At 38.2% G+C, this 17,007-nt stretch overlaps 1 protein-coding gene across 46 annotated transcripts in view; it reads right to left on the minus strand.

Annotated features, from left to right (window-relative positions):
- Positions 1-2,976: 2,976 nt before the first annotated feature.
- The window catches only part of LUC7L2 (LUC7 like 2, pre-mRNA splicing factor), a 60,373-nt gene continuing 46,342 nt past the window's right edge, over positions 2,977-17,007 (minus strand). For 45 of the 46 annotated variants that reach the window (XM_002751943.7, XM_078343671.1, XM_078343672.1 and 42 more), the window contains 4 exons: positions 16,677-16,768; positions 13,779-13,808; positions 8,395-8,586; positions 2,977-4,002 (listed from right to left, as the gene is read on the minus strand). In XM_002751943.7, the coding sequence (XP_002751989.1) occupies positions 3,825-4,002; positions 8,395-8,586; positions 13,779-13,808; positions 16,677-16,768 (492 nt within the window). In that variant the 3' untranslated portion in view covers positions 2,977-3,824. Of the gene's footprint in view, positions 4,003-6,344; positions 8,587-13,778; positions 13,809-16,676; positions 16,769-17,007 lie in introns of those variants that run through there. The other variant, XM_078343687.1, reaches the window with a different exon arrangement.

Consider the following 17,007-nt stretch of genomic DNA (forward strand, 5'->3'; position numbering starts at 1 on the left):
GGCCTAATGATGTTTTTTTCTTAGCTTTGTAATAGTGGATTTTTAAAGCTAAAAATATATATATAACTCAGTGATGGGCAGCTATTTTAAAATTATATATATAAAAATGGGCTGGGTGCAGTGGCTCATTCCTGTAAACCCAGCACTTTGGGAGGCTGAGGTGGGAGAATTGCTTGAGCCCAGGAGTTAAGAGACCAGTCTGGGCAACAAAGCAAGACTCCATCTCTACAATTTTTTTTGAGATGGAGTTTCACTCTTGTTGCCCAGGTTGAAGCACAGTGGCACCATCTCCACTCACTGCAACCTCTGCCTCCAGGGTTCAAGTGATTCTCTTGCCTCCGCCTCCAGAGTAGCTGGGATTCCAGGGATGTGCCACCACACCTGGCTAATCTTTTTTTTTTTTTTTGACACAAAGTCTCACTCTGTTGCCTAGGCTGGAGTGCAGTGGTGTGACCTTGGCTCACTGCAGCCTCTGCCTCCCGGGTTCAAGCTATTCTCGTGCCTTAAGACTCCTAAGACTACAGGTGCATGCCACCACACCTTACTAATTTTTGTATTTTTTTTTCTTCTAGTAGAGATGGGGTTTTACCATGGTCAGGCTGGTCTCGAACTCTTGACCTCAAGTGATCTGCTTGCCTCGGCCTCCCTAAATGCTGGATTACAGGCATGAGGCCACTATACCCGGCCTCTACAAATCTTTTTATTTTTAAAAAGAAATCAGCTGGACGTGGTGGATTACAGGTACGCCTGTAATCCCAGCTTCTTAAGAGGCTAAAATGGGAGGATCACTTGTGCCCAAGACTGAGGCTGCAGTGAGCTAAGATCATGCTACTGCATTCAAGCTTGGTGATACAGCAAGACCATATCTTAAAAAAAAAAAAAAAAAACCCATAAACAAATTTAACAATTATAACCAACCTTTATTTGGAAAAACTTAAATGATGTACATAACCATTACCTAAAAATCATTTTGAAAGAATTTACTACCATATCAAATGGCAAAGGTGTTTGTGGAAATTGTAATGCATACTTGGCAACTGCTCAAAAGGCCAATGTTGAAAGCTATTATTAAAAATAGATTCTTGGCCACGCACAGTGGCTCATGCCTGTAATCCCAGCACTTTGGGAGGCCAAGGTGGGTAGATCACCTGAAGTCAGGAGTTCGAGACCAGTATGACTGACATGGTGAAACCCCGTCTCTATAAAAAAAGGGGAAAAAAGGAAATAAAGAAAAATTAAAAATTAAAAAAAAAGATCTTTAAAACGTAACATGGAGGGGAAAGATGAACTTGGAAAAGATAAAGGTAAATTAACCTTGGTTTTAGGCCTAATAACAAGAAAGTCTGTTTAAAAACAAGGCTGGCAGGGGCAGAACAAAGAAGGTTGCTCATGCCTTAATCCCAGCACTTTGGGAGGCAGAGGCAGGGAGATCACCTGAGGCCAGGACTTCCAGACCAGTCTGGGCAACATGGCAAAACCCTGTCTCTACTAAAAATGCAAAAATTAGTTGGGCGTGGTGGTGCATGCCTGTAAGCCCAGCTACTTGGGAGGTTGAGGCAGGAGAGTCACTTGAACCCAGGAGACGGAGGTTGCAGTGAGCCAAGATCACACCACTGCATTCCAGCCTGAGCAACAAGAGAAACTCTGTCTCAAATAAACAAACATACGTGCCTATTTAAGGAGGCTTTTTCCCTTAGGCTTAGTTGGTGTTGAGAAGCTCAGCAAAGAGGCTTTGGGGTACTACCTGATAACAGCAAAATGAAGGAAACCTGAAGGTAAAAATTTAGGAAAACACCCCCCAGAGGGACAAGTTATCCTTTCTACCAGTCACCAACACAGAACGACCAAAAGTTGTATATAAGAAAATGACAAAGATTTGAGATTTTAGAGTTACTCTAATTCAGTGGCATCAGTCATGCAGAGCCCTGCAGTTGAAGTGGTCTCCTGCGGTGCACAGCCCGAGTGACTGCACTTCATGGCTATCATGCCCTGTTGGTGTTGGGGCAGCCTGTATCACCTAGAAACCGCAACTGCTATAGCCACTGATAATGCAGACCTGTTACTTCTACAAGTGTTCAATTCCAACTGTACATACGTTTTAGAGTTCAAAATCTACGTCCAAAAATACTACTCTAATGGCCAGGTCCCAGACATTCTTCCTCACACCAACCAGCTAGTCTCCTTTTGATCTTACTCCAAACCCCAATGTACTAAATCCGAAGTGCCTATAAAGATTTAGAAAAGCACAGACTACCAGGAACAAAGTAGACAGAAAACACTTCTCAGCAACCAAAAATAAAAGAAGGGAAATAGGCCATTGATGCAGATGGGGCTCTTGGATTAAATGTCATATAAATTGCATGTGTGGAACCAAATACGGCAGAAAACCTTCAGTTAATGAAGCGTAGTTTAACTTGATGGGGTTTTTTTTTTTTAAGGTAAATCTGCTATCACTTAGAATGGCCTTAGTTTCCCATTCTCTCACCACCTTCACAGGGGCCCACATGCCTGTGACATCAAATCTGTCAAACTTGGGGATGAAGGACATTAACAGTTCTTGAAAGGTGGCCTTAGTTAATTATACCCACTATAAGATACTAATTTCATTACTTAAGGAATTTTTTGTTCCTCAGAATTTCCAGAATCACAAGTGATACCTGCCAATTACAGTTTAAGTTACTAGTGGATTTACAACTCTTCAATGCAGAAATTTAGTCTCATTATGTTGGTTACATATACTGTTTTTATTTGGGTTTGCTGAATGAGAATAAGAACACCCAATTTCTTCTACAGGTCCATTCCTTCTCTATAATGGTCACTAAAAACAACCCTGATGTGGCTGGAATATAGTCAGTAAGGGGCCCACGTGAACAGCTCACCTGGAATCTCTGCAAGTACATATTTATGTTCTTTGGTGCCTTGCACAGTAAGGCACTATTAATGATATAACAGAATAGAAGAAATGCCCACAGCAAATAGTTCTAGTGACAATTTACTAGACAAGTTACAGTTTAATAATGGTGGTGGTGATTGTTTCTTTCATTTTATTATGTTTACAATAAGGGTGTAGCCTTTATACTCCACACACACAAAGTAAAACAAGTGCTTATTACGAAGTCCCTGCCCCCACCCCCCAAGAACATCCTGAATATAGCAATTCAACAGAACAGAAAAATCAAGACAAGTTTGATTTCAAAATTTCAATAAAAAAGCAAAAGTATGTAATGCAACAGCTGTTCAATTTCCAACTCTAAATAGGCCCCATTAAACAAAAAACCCAGTATTTTAAATTTCTCCAGCACACATTCCAGGATCAATGCTCTGAACTGTAATCACTAGTAATTCATAACGGGAGTAGAGCCTTAGAATGGAAGCTCTATTGCTTCCCTGCCCGCCTTCTCTTACAATTGGAGAGTGTAGGTATTAAGGGATACAAAGTCAGAGAAAGAAGAATTAAAAAGCAAATGCCCAAAGCTGCAGCTGTTTGGACTAGGAAGACAGCATTTTACAAATGTTCAAAAAATCCCAAGGCAAGTAACACAATTTGTTCACTATCACTCTTACTTGAAAGAATAGAGATCAGCATCCTATTATATAAAATGGTACTTTCAGAACTGTATTACAGGTTCACCAGAAACTATGGATGTAGTTTTAGGCATCATCAAGGAAAACAGGTTCAGTTCAGATCAAGTTAGATACTGTACATCTAGCCTAGCTGGATCTGGTGTCTGGATCTGCTTACTGTCACCCTGAACAGCTGTGAACTAAACAATAGTACGTAACTCCGTAGGAAGCTTAAGGACTGAAGAAATGTACACAGCTAGTTAGATCTCCCCTGCTTCGCGCTCTTCAGAGCTCCTCCTGTCTTCTGATCTGCCATTAGCACTCTCATAGGACCGCTTCTTATCTTTCCGATCTCTGTCACGAGGTGATCTGTCTCTTGAACTCCTGTCTCTGTCACATGATGCTAAGTCTTGGTCTCTGAATCTTTCTTTTGAGGATCTGAAAAATATTAATTTGAGGAGCAAAATATGTTGGGAAACCCAAAAACCCAAATTAAAGAATAGGATAAATATTAAGCTACTGATAGCTGAAGATATATCGAAGAATATACACAAGACAGAGGAGTCAGTTTTCTGACAAAATACAGTGCACTACCATAGTTGATAAGGGCACTAAAACAAGAAGATGGGTGAAAAACAAATAGCTGAGGGTCAAAGGCTTAAATAATTTCTTACAGGCTACTCTCATTATCTCAGAGACAACACAGTTCCTCCAATTCATAACAGGTATTTTAATATAAAAAATAATATATAGATAATAGCTTTAAAAAGTGAAAGGTATTATATCTAAATTTTAAATGACTTAGAACAGAGGCCAGATGGTGAGTATCTGGGGTGCTGCGGGTCCATGCAATCTCTGTGGCAGTGTTCTTCCTTTTCTTTTTAGAATGTAAAAACCATCCATAGCTTGCTGGTTGTACAGGCTACCGGCCAGATTTGACCTACTGGCAACAGTCCGCCAACACCTGACTTAGATAAGATTACTACTCAAGTAATATGGATTTAAATAACCACTTTATTTTTAAAATCTACTCATCTTGAGTTAGCTTATTCAACCAACAAGGGGGAAATAAAAAAAAGACAAAGATGCTCACACTAATGAATCTTGATTAGCCATTAACTGTTTACTACCCTCTCCATTCCCATACCCAACTTCAAAAAGAAAGGTAAATAACAATCAGAAGGAAAAACAAACATATTATGAAATAGAACATGGAACAGTGTATACTTCTGACATCTAAAATTCAACAAATTACATTTATTTGGTTCTTTACAGGTGACACAGTACTTTCACATAATTATCTTACTTCACTCATATTCAGAATTAGGATCTGAGGCACTACTAAGAACCTGAATAAGTAATACTTTAAGAAAAATGAAAAATGTGACTGTTCAGTTTTAGAAATATAGTTGAGGGTTAAACAAAAGTTCTAAAATTAAATAATTATCAACTTTCGGCATTCTACTTAATGTTTTAATAAACTTAATTTTAAAATGATGTAAAAAGGCTGAGTGTGGTGGCTCACATCAGCACTTTGGGAGGCCAAGGCGAGCAGATCACTTGAGGTCAGGAGTTCAAGATCAGCCTGGCCAACATAGTGAAACCCATCTGTACTTAAAATACAAAAAATTAGCTGAGTATGGCGGTGCACACCTGTAGTCCCAGCTACTCAGGAGGCTGAGGCAAGAGAATCGCTTGAACCTGGGAGGCAGAGGCTGCAGTGAGCCTAGATCGCACCACTGCACTCCAGCCTGGGTGACAGAGTGAGACTCCATTTAAATTAAAAAAAAAAAAAAAAAAAATCGCACAGTGCCAAGACTAGTAATTTCAAGTCTACACTAGCCCTATCCATAACCTTTGTTGGAATAAAATATGAAAAGAGATGGTAGAAATGATACCTAAAATAAGGACACTAGATGCTAAACAGGCCCAAGGTCAGTAATAATAACTGAAAGACAACTATGAGATGAGTATCAACTACTATGTCCCAACATAAGCAGCTTCCTTATACTATTTTACTCAAACTACCAATAATCTTAAAGTAGGTATTCTTACCATCTCCACTTAGTAGCTGGAGAAAGACAGGTGGGTTAATTAAATTACTTAGCCAAGACCAGATGCAGTGGCTCACACCTGTAATCCCAGCACTTTGGGAGGACAAGGCAGGTAGATAACCTGAGGTCAGGAGTTCTAGATCAGCTTGGCCAACAAGACAAAACACTGCCTCTACTGAAAATACAAAAATTAGCCAGTTATGGTGGCATGGGCCTGTAATTCTAGCTACTTGGGAGGCCGAGGCAGGAGAATCACTTGAACCCAGGAGGTGGAGGTTGCAATGAGCCAAGATCATGCCACTACCCTCCACAGCCTGGGCAAAGAGTGCTCAAAAAAATAAATAAATTACTTAGCCAAAACCAATGAACCCAAAGTCAGACTACAGAGTCTGACTTTGAAGTCTGCATTAAACATGTTTGAACAGAGCAAAAAGAAAGCTACAAATGGTCCTCATTTACACAGGGTACTGTTGCCAGGAAGAGGTCATAAAGGCAATCTACTTATATCAGAGACCAGTATTTCAGAGAAGGAAAAGGAGAACAGCAAAACATAAAAGGCTTTAAAGTGAGAACTTTTATCTTGAAAAATTAAACCCAAATATATAGCAGTAACTTGATGTTGTATGTTATACCAAGTAGGTTTTAACAGCAATTATCTGATAATTTTTTGTAAAAACAAAGAATGATGCTTTAAAAGAGAATAATTTGAATTAAAAGATGAGAAAGTGCTTGATAAAAGCAAAACTTTTAATAGTTTTACAAAAATAATCCTCTTTATGAACATGCTGACATCTTAGATATGAGGGGTATCATGTAGTACGGTGGAAAATTTCCTATACAACTTCATAAATGCAGGAAGCATCAGGGACTAAGATAACACAATCGCAGATGAGGGAACTTCACTCCCATCCTTCCCATACCCACCACCAATAAAGACATTTAAGAGTTCAGCAACACCAACAACGATGACAGTTGGGTGGATTGACACAAGAAAATGTCTAAACCTTCAATCACCTAGCAGGATAATTCTGAAAATTCATTGTGCAGATAAAAATTAATTTTTTTTAAAAATGCTTATTTCTGAATACTGCACTGAGAGTAGACCCCAAAATCCAGTTTCAAGAGTGTGAGATAAGAGGCCTACAAATCACTCTGTCCCTCACAAACTCCCTGCTCATTCTCCACATTTGCCTAGGATATTCACTCTGTATGGAATATCTTTCCTAGCTGATTCCACCTGTTTAAATTTTATTGCCTTTCTGGAGCCATTTTTTATTACTCTGTTATACACCTCATCTAAACTCTTGGACCATTTACTCTATGATAAGCAGTTCAGAACTTTGTAACATGTGGTAGTCTCATGCCAGTCTATTGTCAGAGATGTCGGTGCTGTGTTCTATCTCACATAGGAAGCCTTTTTTTTTTTTTTTGAGAGATGGAGTCTTACTCTGTCATCCAGGCTGGTGTACAGTAATGCAATCTCAGCTCACTGCAACCTCTGCCTTCGGGTTCAAGCAATTCTCCTGCCTCAGCCTCCTGAGAAGCTGGGATTACAGGCATGCGCCACCATACCCGGCTAATATATGTATTTTACTAGACATCGGGTTGGGTAGCCAGGCTGGTCTTGAACTCTTGATCTCAAGTGATCTGCCCACCTGAGTCTCCCAAAGTGCTAGGATTACAGGTGTGAGATACCATGCCCAGCCTGACTTAGGAAACTTCTTAGAGCAACTTAAAGTTGTTCAACTATGTTATATATCTTTATGTTTTTCTAAGTCTAGTACAGTAGAACGTATACAATTATTATTAAAACCACCTTAAGGACTACTAAAAACATGGCCAGAATATAAGAAATAAAATATTGTTTGAGAGCCTATTAACAAACTCAGCTTGTGAGTGATTTCAGGGAATGGAAAATTGAGTCAAAGAAAAGGGAGAAAGATTTTAACAGCTTTCCATGGATTTTATTATAGATTGTATGTGGAGTAATCCACAGAGTATATAAGACTAGTAAGTACTAGGCACTCAAAAAATGTTTATCATACATATACTTAAGAATAGTTGTCAAGAAAAAAGCAATTTTAAACATGGCTTGCATTATACAGAAATTACCTGGTTTAAGGGCCAACATGTGACCTGAGAAGTTGAGAGTTTGATCTGTACAGACTATGAGTGCTAAACTTCTCTACCACATTATAATCCTTTGCCTATTCTTAATAGATATTCAAGTCCTCAAACATACCTTACCCTATGTCTGCACCTTTTGAATTTTTTCATTATACCAAGAAAGTCTTATGAGTCTGCCCTGCCAAGCTAAAGGTATGTAACAATACATATTTATAGTGCAGATTAAACAAGAATATACTAGAATGTGTCTGCTCTGAGAAAGCATCTCAGCTCAAATCAAAGCGAAACAACTCTTTTAATGAAGGGACTTCTCAGAGCCCCTAATTTGCTGATCCATACTAAGGGCATTGGTACTTAAAATTATTTACCTGTAAAGAACTTTTTTCCAAGACATACTAAGCAGAGAAAAGCAATAATCTCTGCACATATTGGTTCCAATTTCTTGCTCTGGTTTGTTAAGTATATTCTTTCAAAACTACCCATATAATCACAGAAAAATGTTTTATACCCACACACAAATGTGTACATATTACCAGATGCAAAAGTTTCAAACCAATAATCTAAACTCTAAACATAAGTAACATAAGTAAACATAACCAACTCTAAAACATTAAGGTAGCTCCATATCCTCTGATTGACACATCAATACCTCCTCTTGGATCGTTCTCTGCTCCTATCTCTAGAACTGTGCCGACTTCTCTGGTGGCTACGGCTGCGGCTACGGCTGCTGGAGCGGGACCTGTGGCGATGGCGTTTCTCCCGAGATTTAGATCGAGTTCTCCTCTTGCGTTCACGTGACATGGAGCGAGATCGATGTCTGCGATGCTCTCTGGACCTGGATCTAACAGACAAGATGTGATTTTGTTTTTACCTTTCTCATTTATTAAAGCCTACTCTTTAAAGAGAAACTTTTTTTTTTTTTTTTTTTTTTTTTTTTTTTTAGTATTCTTAATGCCAATTATACTGCAAGTCAGCTAACTCTACACTAAATTGCTGGTGTGTTAATAGCTACATATTAGAAGTCAAAAATAAAACACTAATAATTCTTAGCCAGGCATCGTGGCTCACACCTCTAATCCCAACACTTTGGGAGGCTAAGGCAGAAGGATCACTTGAGCTCAGGATTTCGAGACCAGCCTAGGCAACATGGCGAAACTCTGTCTCTATAAAACATACAAAAATTAGCTGGGCACAGTGGCACATGCATGTAGTCCTAGCTACTCAGGAAGCTGAGGTGGGAGGATCACTTGAGCCTGGGAGGTCAAGGCTGCTGCAATGAGCTGTGATCATACCACTGCAGTCCAGCCTGGGCAACAGAGTGAGATTCTGTCTTAATAAAAAAACAAAACACAAAAAACAAGACATTGATCAATCAGTATTTATATCAGAAATAGTTTTTCAAGTGAAAGCAGCTTTTGAACTACTACTATATGCCAGGGACTGTATTTAGATGCATTATGAATTTCATTTAAAGATTTTATTTTGAACATTTTTTATATTCTCTAGAAATTAAATATGTACCTGACAGACCTGGACAGAAGGGAAGAGATGAAGAAGAATACTGTTCAGGCTAAATTAATTACGCTCTCTGAATTAGAAAGCTGAGATAATCATAGAAATAAGTTTTTAATGCCCACAGTATGCATGCCTAGTTGCACTGTAATCAAAACAGAGTAAAGGCCAGGAGTGGTAGCTCATACCTATAATCCCAGCACTTTGGGAGGCTGAGGCGTGAAGAATACCCAAGCCCAGGAAGTCAAGGCTACAGTGAGCTGTGTTCACACCACAGCATTCCAGCCTGGGCGACAGAGAGCAAGACAAAACAAGAGCAAGACAGTTCCCTATTCAAGGAACACAGTTTGGGAGAAAGAAAACTTGCAAAAATAATTTTTGAGAACTTGACTCAGATTGCAAAAAAATGTATTTCTAATGAGTATACAGAAGTATAGAAGAAAAAACATTCTGAAAAGCTAGAAGATTTACGATCCAGGTGCAGGCAAAATAAAAATATTTTTAAAAAAGAAAAAAAACCCAGAAGGTAAGACACTTTTATAGCCTCACAAACTAACTTGGGGTGGGTCAGAGTATGTGATGAGGGTGGAAAAGACATTCAGAGGGACATAAACATGTAACAGAAAACAAGAAAAAACAGAGGCATACAACTTTGTTAGAAGAGTCACTTTAAGAATGATGAAAATGGCTGGGCGCGGTGGCTCAAGCCTGTAATCCCAGCACTTTGGGAGGCCAAGGCGGGTGGATCACGAGGTCAAGAGATCGAGACCGTCCTGGTCAACATGACGAAACCCCGTCTCTACTAAAAATACAAAAAATTAGCTGGGCATGGTGGCGCATGTCTGTAATCCCAGCTACTCAGGAGGCTAAGGCAGGAGGACTGCCTGAACCCAGGAGGTGGAGGTTGCGGTGAGCCGTGATCACGCAATTGTACTCCAGCTTGGGTAACAAGAGCAAAACTCCGTCTCAAAAAAAAAAAGAATGATGAAAATGTTCTTAACTGGATTATGGTGACAGTTGCACAGCTAAAAAAAATCACTGACCTCAGAGTAAATCTTATGGTATATATTTTATACCTCAATAAAACTGTTTAAGTAACTTTAAGAATGTGAGATTTGCTCATAATCTGATACAGCCAGTTTAAATTCCTACAGATGAGATAGTTTATGAATAGGGTTTATCTTCAACTGATTATTTTGTTATAAAGGATGTTTAAAAGCATTCAGCTTATATCAACATTATAGTCAAAGAAAGGTGTATGACATGAACATAGCTTTAACCATACTTAAAGAGAATATTTCTGGTTGGGCACAGTAGCCCGCGTTGTGTAATCCCAGCACTTTGGGAGGCCATGGTGGGAGGACTGCTTAAGCCCAGGAGTTCAAGACCAGCCTGGGCAACACAGGAAGACCCCATATCTACAAAAAAGTTTTTTTAATTAGCTGGATATGGTGGCACACACCTGTGGTTCCAGCTACTCAGGTGGCTGAGGGAGGAAGACTGCTTGAGCCTGGGAGAGGCTGCAGTGAGCTGTTTAAGCACTACTACACTCCAGCCTAGGCGACAGGGTGACACCCTCTCTCAAAAAACAAAGTATTTCCACAGTTAAAAAGAGTAATTCCAAAAGGAAACAGAGGGAAAATATATAAAACTCTTATCAAGTGATCTTTTGTTTAACCACTCATTCTGAGTTATTATGAATGCTATTTCTTCCAATGTGTAACTTTATTCATCTTTTAAAAAATTCTAGATAATTCATCCAAAAAATATTCACTAGGTCTTTCTGCACTGTTCTAGGTACTAAGAGAAGGTGAGTAGCAAATAAGTTACCTGAACACTTAACGCTTATGCTCCAGAAAGGGATCTATACAGATTTGCAGGCAATAAATAGAGACATGTCAGGTGACTTAAAAAAAAAACAAACATCTATTACCAGGCATGGTGACTCATGCCTGTAATCCCAGCACTTTGGTAGGCCGAGTTCAAGACCAGCCTGGCCAACATGGTGAAACCCTGTCTCAACTAAAAATATAAAAAAACTTAGCAGGGTGTGGTGGTACGTGCCTTGTAATACCAACTGCTAGGAAGGCTGAAGCAGGAAAATCATTTGAACCTGGGAGGAGAAGGTTGCAGTGAGCCCAGAACGTGCCACTGTACTCCAGCCTGGACAACAGAGCAAAATTTCGTCTCAAAAAAAATTTTAAAGCTGTATTATGTAGGGTGAAGAAAGAGAAAAGAGAGGTAATATTTATACAGAATAAGCAGGAAGGCTTTTCTGATAGAATGGAGCTGAAGCAAAGCTGAAAGAAGAAAAAAGGGAACAAGTGAACCAGCCATCTCAGAGAAGAATGTTTCAGGCTGAGGGAACACAGAGGCAAAGGCCCTAAGCGAGGAGAAAGCTCAACATGTTGAAGGAAAAGACCAGTGTGGCTGGAATGAAGTGAGTAAAAGGGAGTAACATCAGGGTCTTACAGGGAGGATGACCAGGTAACTTTATCATTCAAACCAGAAGGCTCTGAATAAGTTATTGAGTACATTGAGAAGCTATTAGTAAATATTCTTAGATAAAAGATATAAACCAGAACTATCCCAGGGCAGTTTGGGCTATACCAAGCTTGTCCAACCTGCGGCCTGCAAGCCACATGCTGCCCAGGACAGCTTTGAATGTGGCCCAACACAAATTTGTACACTTTCTCAAAATATTATGAGTTTTTTTTTTTTTGCAATTTTTTTTTCCAGCTGATCAGTTATCATTAGTGTATCTGATGTGTGGCCTAGGGAAGCCAAAAGATTGGACACCCCTGGACTACACCGTCACCCTATGTAAAAGCTATGGTAAAGATGTTACTTCCTCTTAAGAATGAGATGAAAAACCTCTGCAAAGTTTGTACAGAGGGCTGACGTAATGTACTTCATCTTTTAAAGGGCTCGTTCTGGCTGATGTGTGAAAAACAGAATGAGGTAAAAAGGGGGAGTGGGCAAGCACAGAGAAATAAGGAGCCCAGTTATAAGGCAAATGCAGTATCTAGGTTAACAGGACTAGAGGAGCAGAAATTAAATTTCTGGCCCAGATATCTAAAGATGTTCTATGTGTAATACTTTGTTTTCAACAAAGGGACCAGCTTATATTAATCAAACAGTAAACAAGAATAGTATCATAGTTTAATATTTCTACTTCTCATCTTAGATCACAGAAATTCACCATTATTGGTGAACATAAATTAGCTAACACAACTGGTCCTACTTATTAATGTTCTTTAGTTTTTTAGGCAGAAATACCATTGAAAAATGTAGCTAACAGAACCATAAGGTTTTTCTTTCTTCCTTTTTTTTTTTTTGAGACAGGTCTATCTATCACCCAGGCTGGAATGCAGTGGCACAGTCTCTGCAACCTCCACCTCCTGAGTTCAAGTGCGTCTTACACTTGAGCCTCCCAAGCCTCCCAAGTAGCTGGATTACTGGCACCCGCCACCACACCTGGCTAATTTTTGTATTTTTAGTAGAGATGAAGTTTTGCCATGTCAGCCAGGCTGGTCTTCAACTCCTGACGTCAGGTGATCCGCCTGCCTCAGCCTCCCAAAGTGCTGGGATTACAAGCGTGAGGCACTGCACTTGGCCAGGTTTTTCTTTTCTAACAACAAATTCTCTACTTTTTAGGGAAAACTTCTTCGGAAATAGTCTCTAGAGCTGAGTACTCAGAAGGTTTCAAAAAAGAAGATGTGATCTGAACAAGATGAAGGGTAGAATTTAGAAAAGACTGAGAAAGCACATTCTAGGTGGGAATGGATCCATGAAGAAAAGTTCAATGATTAGAATGAGAATAGCAACTGAAGAACTGAGAAAGAATAAAGTACAATATATTTCCCTGCCTTTCTCAGACAAAAAATATATCACAAACTAGCAAAAACTATAAAGAAAGGTTTCAAACCCCAAATTTTAACGCTGAAAGTCAAAAAAAGTATTGTCTTGCTCTTCAAGGCTGCAAATGCCTCTCTGAAAGCTTTCTGTGATCACTGTTCAAAGGAATGAGCAATAAACTCACAACAAACTCACATAAGGTCAAGACTGGAGGGTATACTAAACATTTTGGTTTTGCTTATCCCACAGTGGATCTATCAGAATTTTATCCAACCATAACCTACTTGTATTTTCGATAGGTACAACCTCTTAGAAAGTGTTTCCTAAATATATCATCCAAATTTATTTTTTAAAACTTAATCCTTTTACATATGTACTCTGAGCATCTAACAATTTCAAAATATATATACATATATTTTTTGAGACAGAGTCTCGCTCTGTCACCCAGGCTGGAGTATAGTTGCACAATCTTGGCTTACCATAACCTCTGCCTCCCGGATTCAAGCAATTCTCCAGCCTCAGCATCCCGAGTAGCTGGGATTACAACTGTGCACTACCATGCCCAGCCAGAAAAGAAATACTTTTAAAGACATTTAATCTACAAAAACTACCTCTGAAAAAGACATCTTCACTACTTGTATCTGTCTTATGTAATACACCTACCTTTTCGGATTCTTGCTGTGAGATCGGGACCTAAAAAAAGAATATAGTTTTAGAAAAGTGGCTATAAGAAAACAGTGCAAAGATACATTATATTCTTCCTGATTTCTAATGTTCATATTAATCTTACAAATATAAGGCATATACCTATGCACACAAAATTTTCCAAAATACACCACCAACTGTACAGATTTCTCAACCTTGCCAAGGTTCGCTTAACTCAGAATACCTGGCTCTTAAAGAGTATGCTCCTAGGAGATTAAAACACAGTATAACTGGTTGAAGTACTCCTTCTCTGAAACGTTAAGAATCAGAAATATTTAGGATTTTTTCTTTCTTCTGTATTTTTTCAAGTTTTTTGAAATTTTTTTGTTGCCCGGGTGGTCTTGAACTCTTAAGACACAAATGATCCTACCACACTGGCCTTCCAAAGTGCTGGGATTACAGGCACCCGATTTTTTTTTTCAAACTTTGAAGTGTTTATAATTTATATAATTATACAATTATACAATTATAATTTATTGGTTAAGCATCTCTAAATCCAAACACTGAAATCTGAAATGCTTTAATAAGCATCTCCTTTAAACATTGTCAGCACTCAAGAAGTTTCAGATTTTGAAACTCACTGGATTTGATTTTTTGGATTTGGAATGCTCAACCTATATATTACAACTTGCTATTCAGAAACCACTTAATAGGTTGGAAAAAATTCTTTTATATCTCTGTCATTTATTTTTTCCCTTCTGGGAACAGAGTGAAATTTCTATGGTCTGAGATCTATATACTTTTGGAGCTACAACATCATACTATAATCTCTAGAACACCTAGTTCAATCTTACAATGTGTTTCTTCAAATGAGATACTCTAAATAAGGCATTTGTCACATTTCCTAGCACACGTTTAATGCTCGATAAAATGTAAATATTATGGTGAGTAGGTCACCACAGGGATTTTTTTTTTTTTTTTTGGATGATACATACCATTGTTGAAAGCATGGCTTTGAAATCAGCCAGATTTGAGTTTTATTTTCTGGTTCTATCATTCACTGTGTGACCCGATTAAGTTATATATCATCCCTCAGCTTAGTCTGTCACTAGCAAAAGAGGAACAGTAATATAAATTTTACTGGGGTGGGGCTTATAAAGATTAGACGAATATGGATAAATTCCTGACTATAGTACCTGGCACAAAATAAGCACCTGGTAAATGATTACGATTCTTTCTTTTATCCCATCTTGTGTAATTTTATACTAGGTTCTAATTTCGTCTTCTTCCATACTTCCATAATCTCGCAGAATCAACATTTTTTTTTTAACATTTCTGAAACAGGGTTAATTGTATAATCACTGTCAAAAGAAACTTGCCATTTGGCAAACAAAAGCGTAAGATATAATATACTTTTTCATCATCTACAAATGTGAAAATGTAGTCCTGCAAAGAAATTTTGGTCCATGTTACTGTCACCTCAGTTGAATCTTAAAATGGGATTCTCACTATTACTTAAAATTCCATTTATGTATTAGAATAGTGGGCAATATTCCCAGAAGGACTTAGTGTACAAAAAAGAACAAGCAGATGAAAGCTCTGAGGTAAGCTTTATGGTAAATGAATAAATCTCTCTCTCTCAACAGAGGACTGACATTACTTCCCTTAAAAAGGGACCATATACGCATGTGATTTTGTTTCACTTTGTCATTATGGTACAAGAAGATTACCTGGTTATAAGCCATGTAACACAAATAAAGTCTGCTTGAACTTCTTGAAATATACTGAGTACAATATGCTCAAAGACTGGAGGAAATGAGCATAAAACCTAATATTACAAAGGGTTTTAATTAGCCTAAGCGCATCTGATAAGTCTAAAGAGAAGGTATTTAAATTTCAGACATATAATATGATTCAGAGAAAACTATATATTAGGACTACAGGCAAATCCTTTGTGATATAACTGTCCATCCTAAAGCTGGTGAAGAAGTTATAAAGATAAATTACAAAAAAAATGTTGCCACCATGACGCTATGTGATTTTAGTTGTCAGTGGGTAAAAGTGACACAAAAGGATGTTTAGCCAGGCGCGGTGGCTCACGCCTGTAATCCCAGCACTTTGGGAGGCTGAGGCAGGTGGATCCCGAGGTCAACAGATAGAGACCATCCTCGTCAACATGGTGAAACCCTGTCTCTACTAAAAATACAAAAAAATTAGCTGGGCATGGTGGCACGTGCCTGTAATCCCAGCTACTCAGGAGGCTGAGGGAGGAGAATTGCCTGAACCCAGGAGGTGGAGGTTGCGGTGAGCTGAGATCGCGCCATTGAACTCCAGTCTGGGTAACAAGAGCGAAACTCCGTCTCAAAAAAAAAAAAGAATGTTTAGACATTCCAAATACTAAGAATTGTAAGATTTTATCAATTAATGAATACCAATGTAAGCAAAAATTATATACAATTAGGTGTTATTACTAGACTTTTTAATAGTTAATAGCTCCCAGAATTGAGGAAATTAAAAAAAAAAAATCCCTTCCATGAAACAATCCCCCTCAAACCTTTTATTAACAAAATTCATCATAAAAACAAAAATAATTATGCTAACCTGGTACAAGTCTAGACCAACATGAAAAACCAAAGGAGTAGAAAAAGATTGTTATATATCTTACAAGATATGAAGCATTCTTTATTCACTCTTCCACAGATTTTTAGAAGAAATCACATTCAGTTAAATGGCCAAGAGTTAAGATACTTGTATAATTAAATATTTACGTAATTTGCACAGCAATATTTTTTAAAGTAAGTAGAAGTTTCCGACCTCCCATAACAGATTTATCACCATCTAAAATTTAAAATCAATTATATCTCTTTTTAGAACCACAGAGATTCAACTTCAATTACTTGGCCCATTACTCCATACCTCCTCAACTTCTCTCTTTCTTCTCTCTCCCTTTCTTCTCTTCGTTTCAGCCGTTCCTGGTTTCTTTTCTCCTGCTTCTCAGCTACAACTCTCTTAAAAATGACAATAATAAATGAGGAGCATATCTACTGAGTCCATTCTTAATCAACTTCATCCTAAGATTTACATTATCTGGTTTCTTATAGTACAATTATCATCAAAATCTATTTAGTAATTCAATTTGAAGTACTGCCAGATATAATCATTAGGCTTATAAATTGCTTTTCAAAATCTTTCCCCATTTTGTGGAAAATGTGCAAAATTTCACATTTCTCCATGATTTCTACTTGTG

This window comes from Callithrix jacchus, chromosome 11 (assembly GCF_049354715.1).
Source record: "Callithrix jacchus isolate 240 chromosome 11, calJac240_pri, whole genome shotgun sequence".
NCBI classification, from domain to species: Eukaryota; Metazoa; Chordata; class Mammalia; order Primates; family Cebidae; genus Callithrix; species Callithrix jacchus.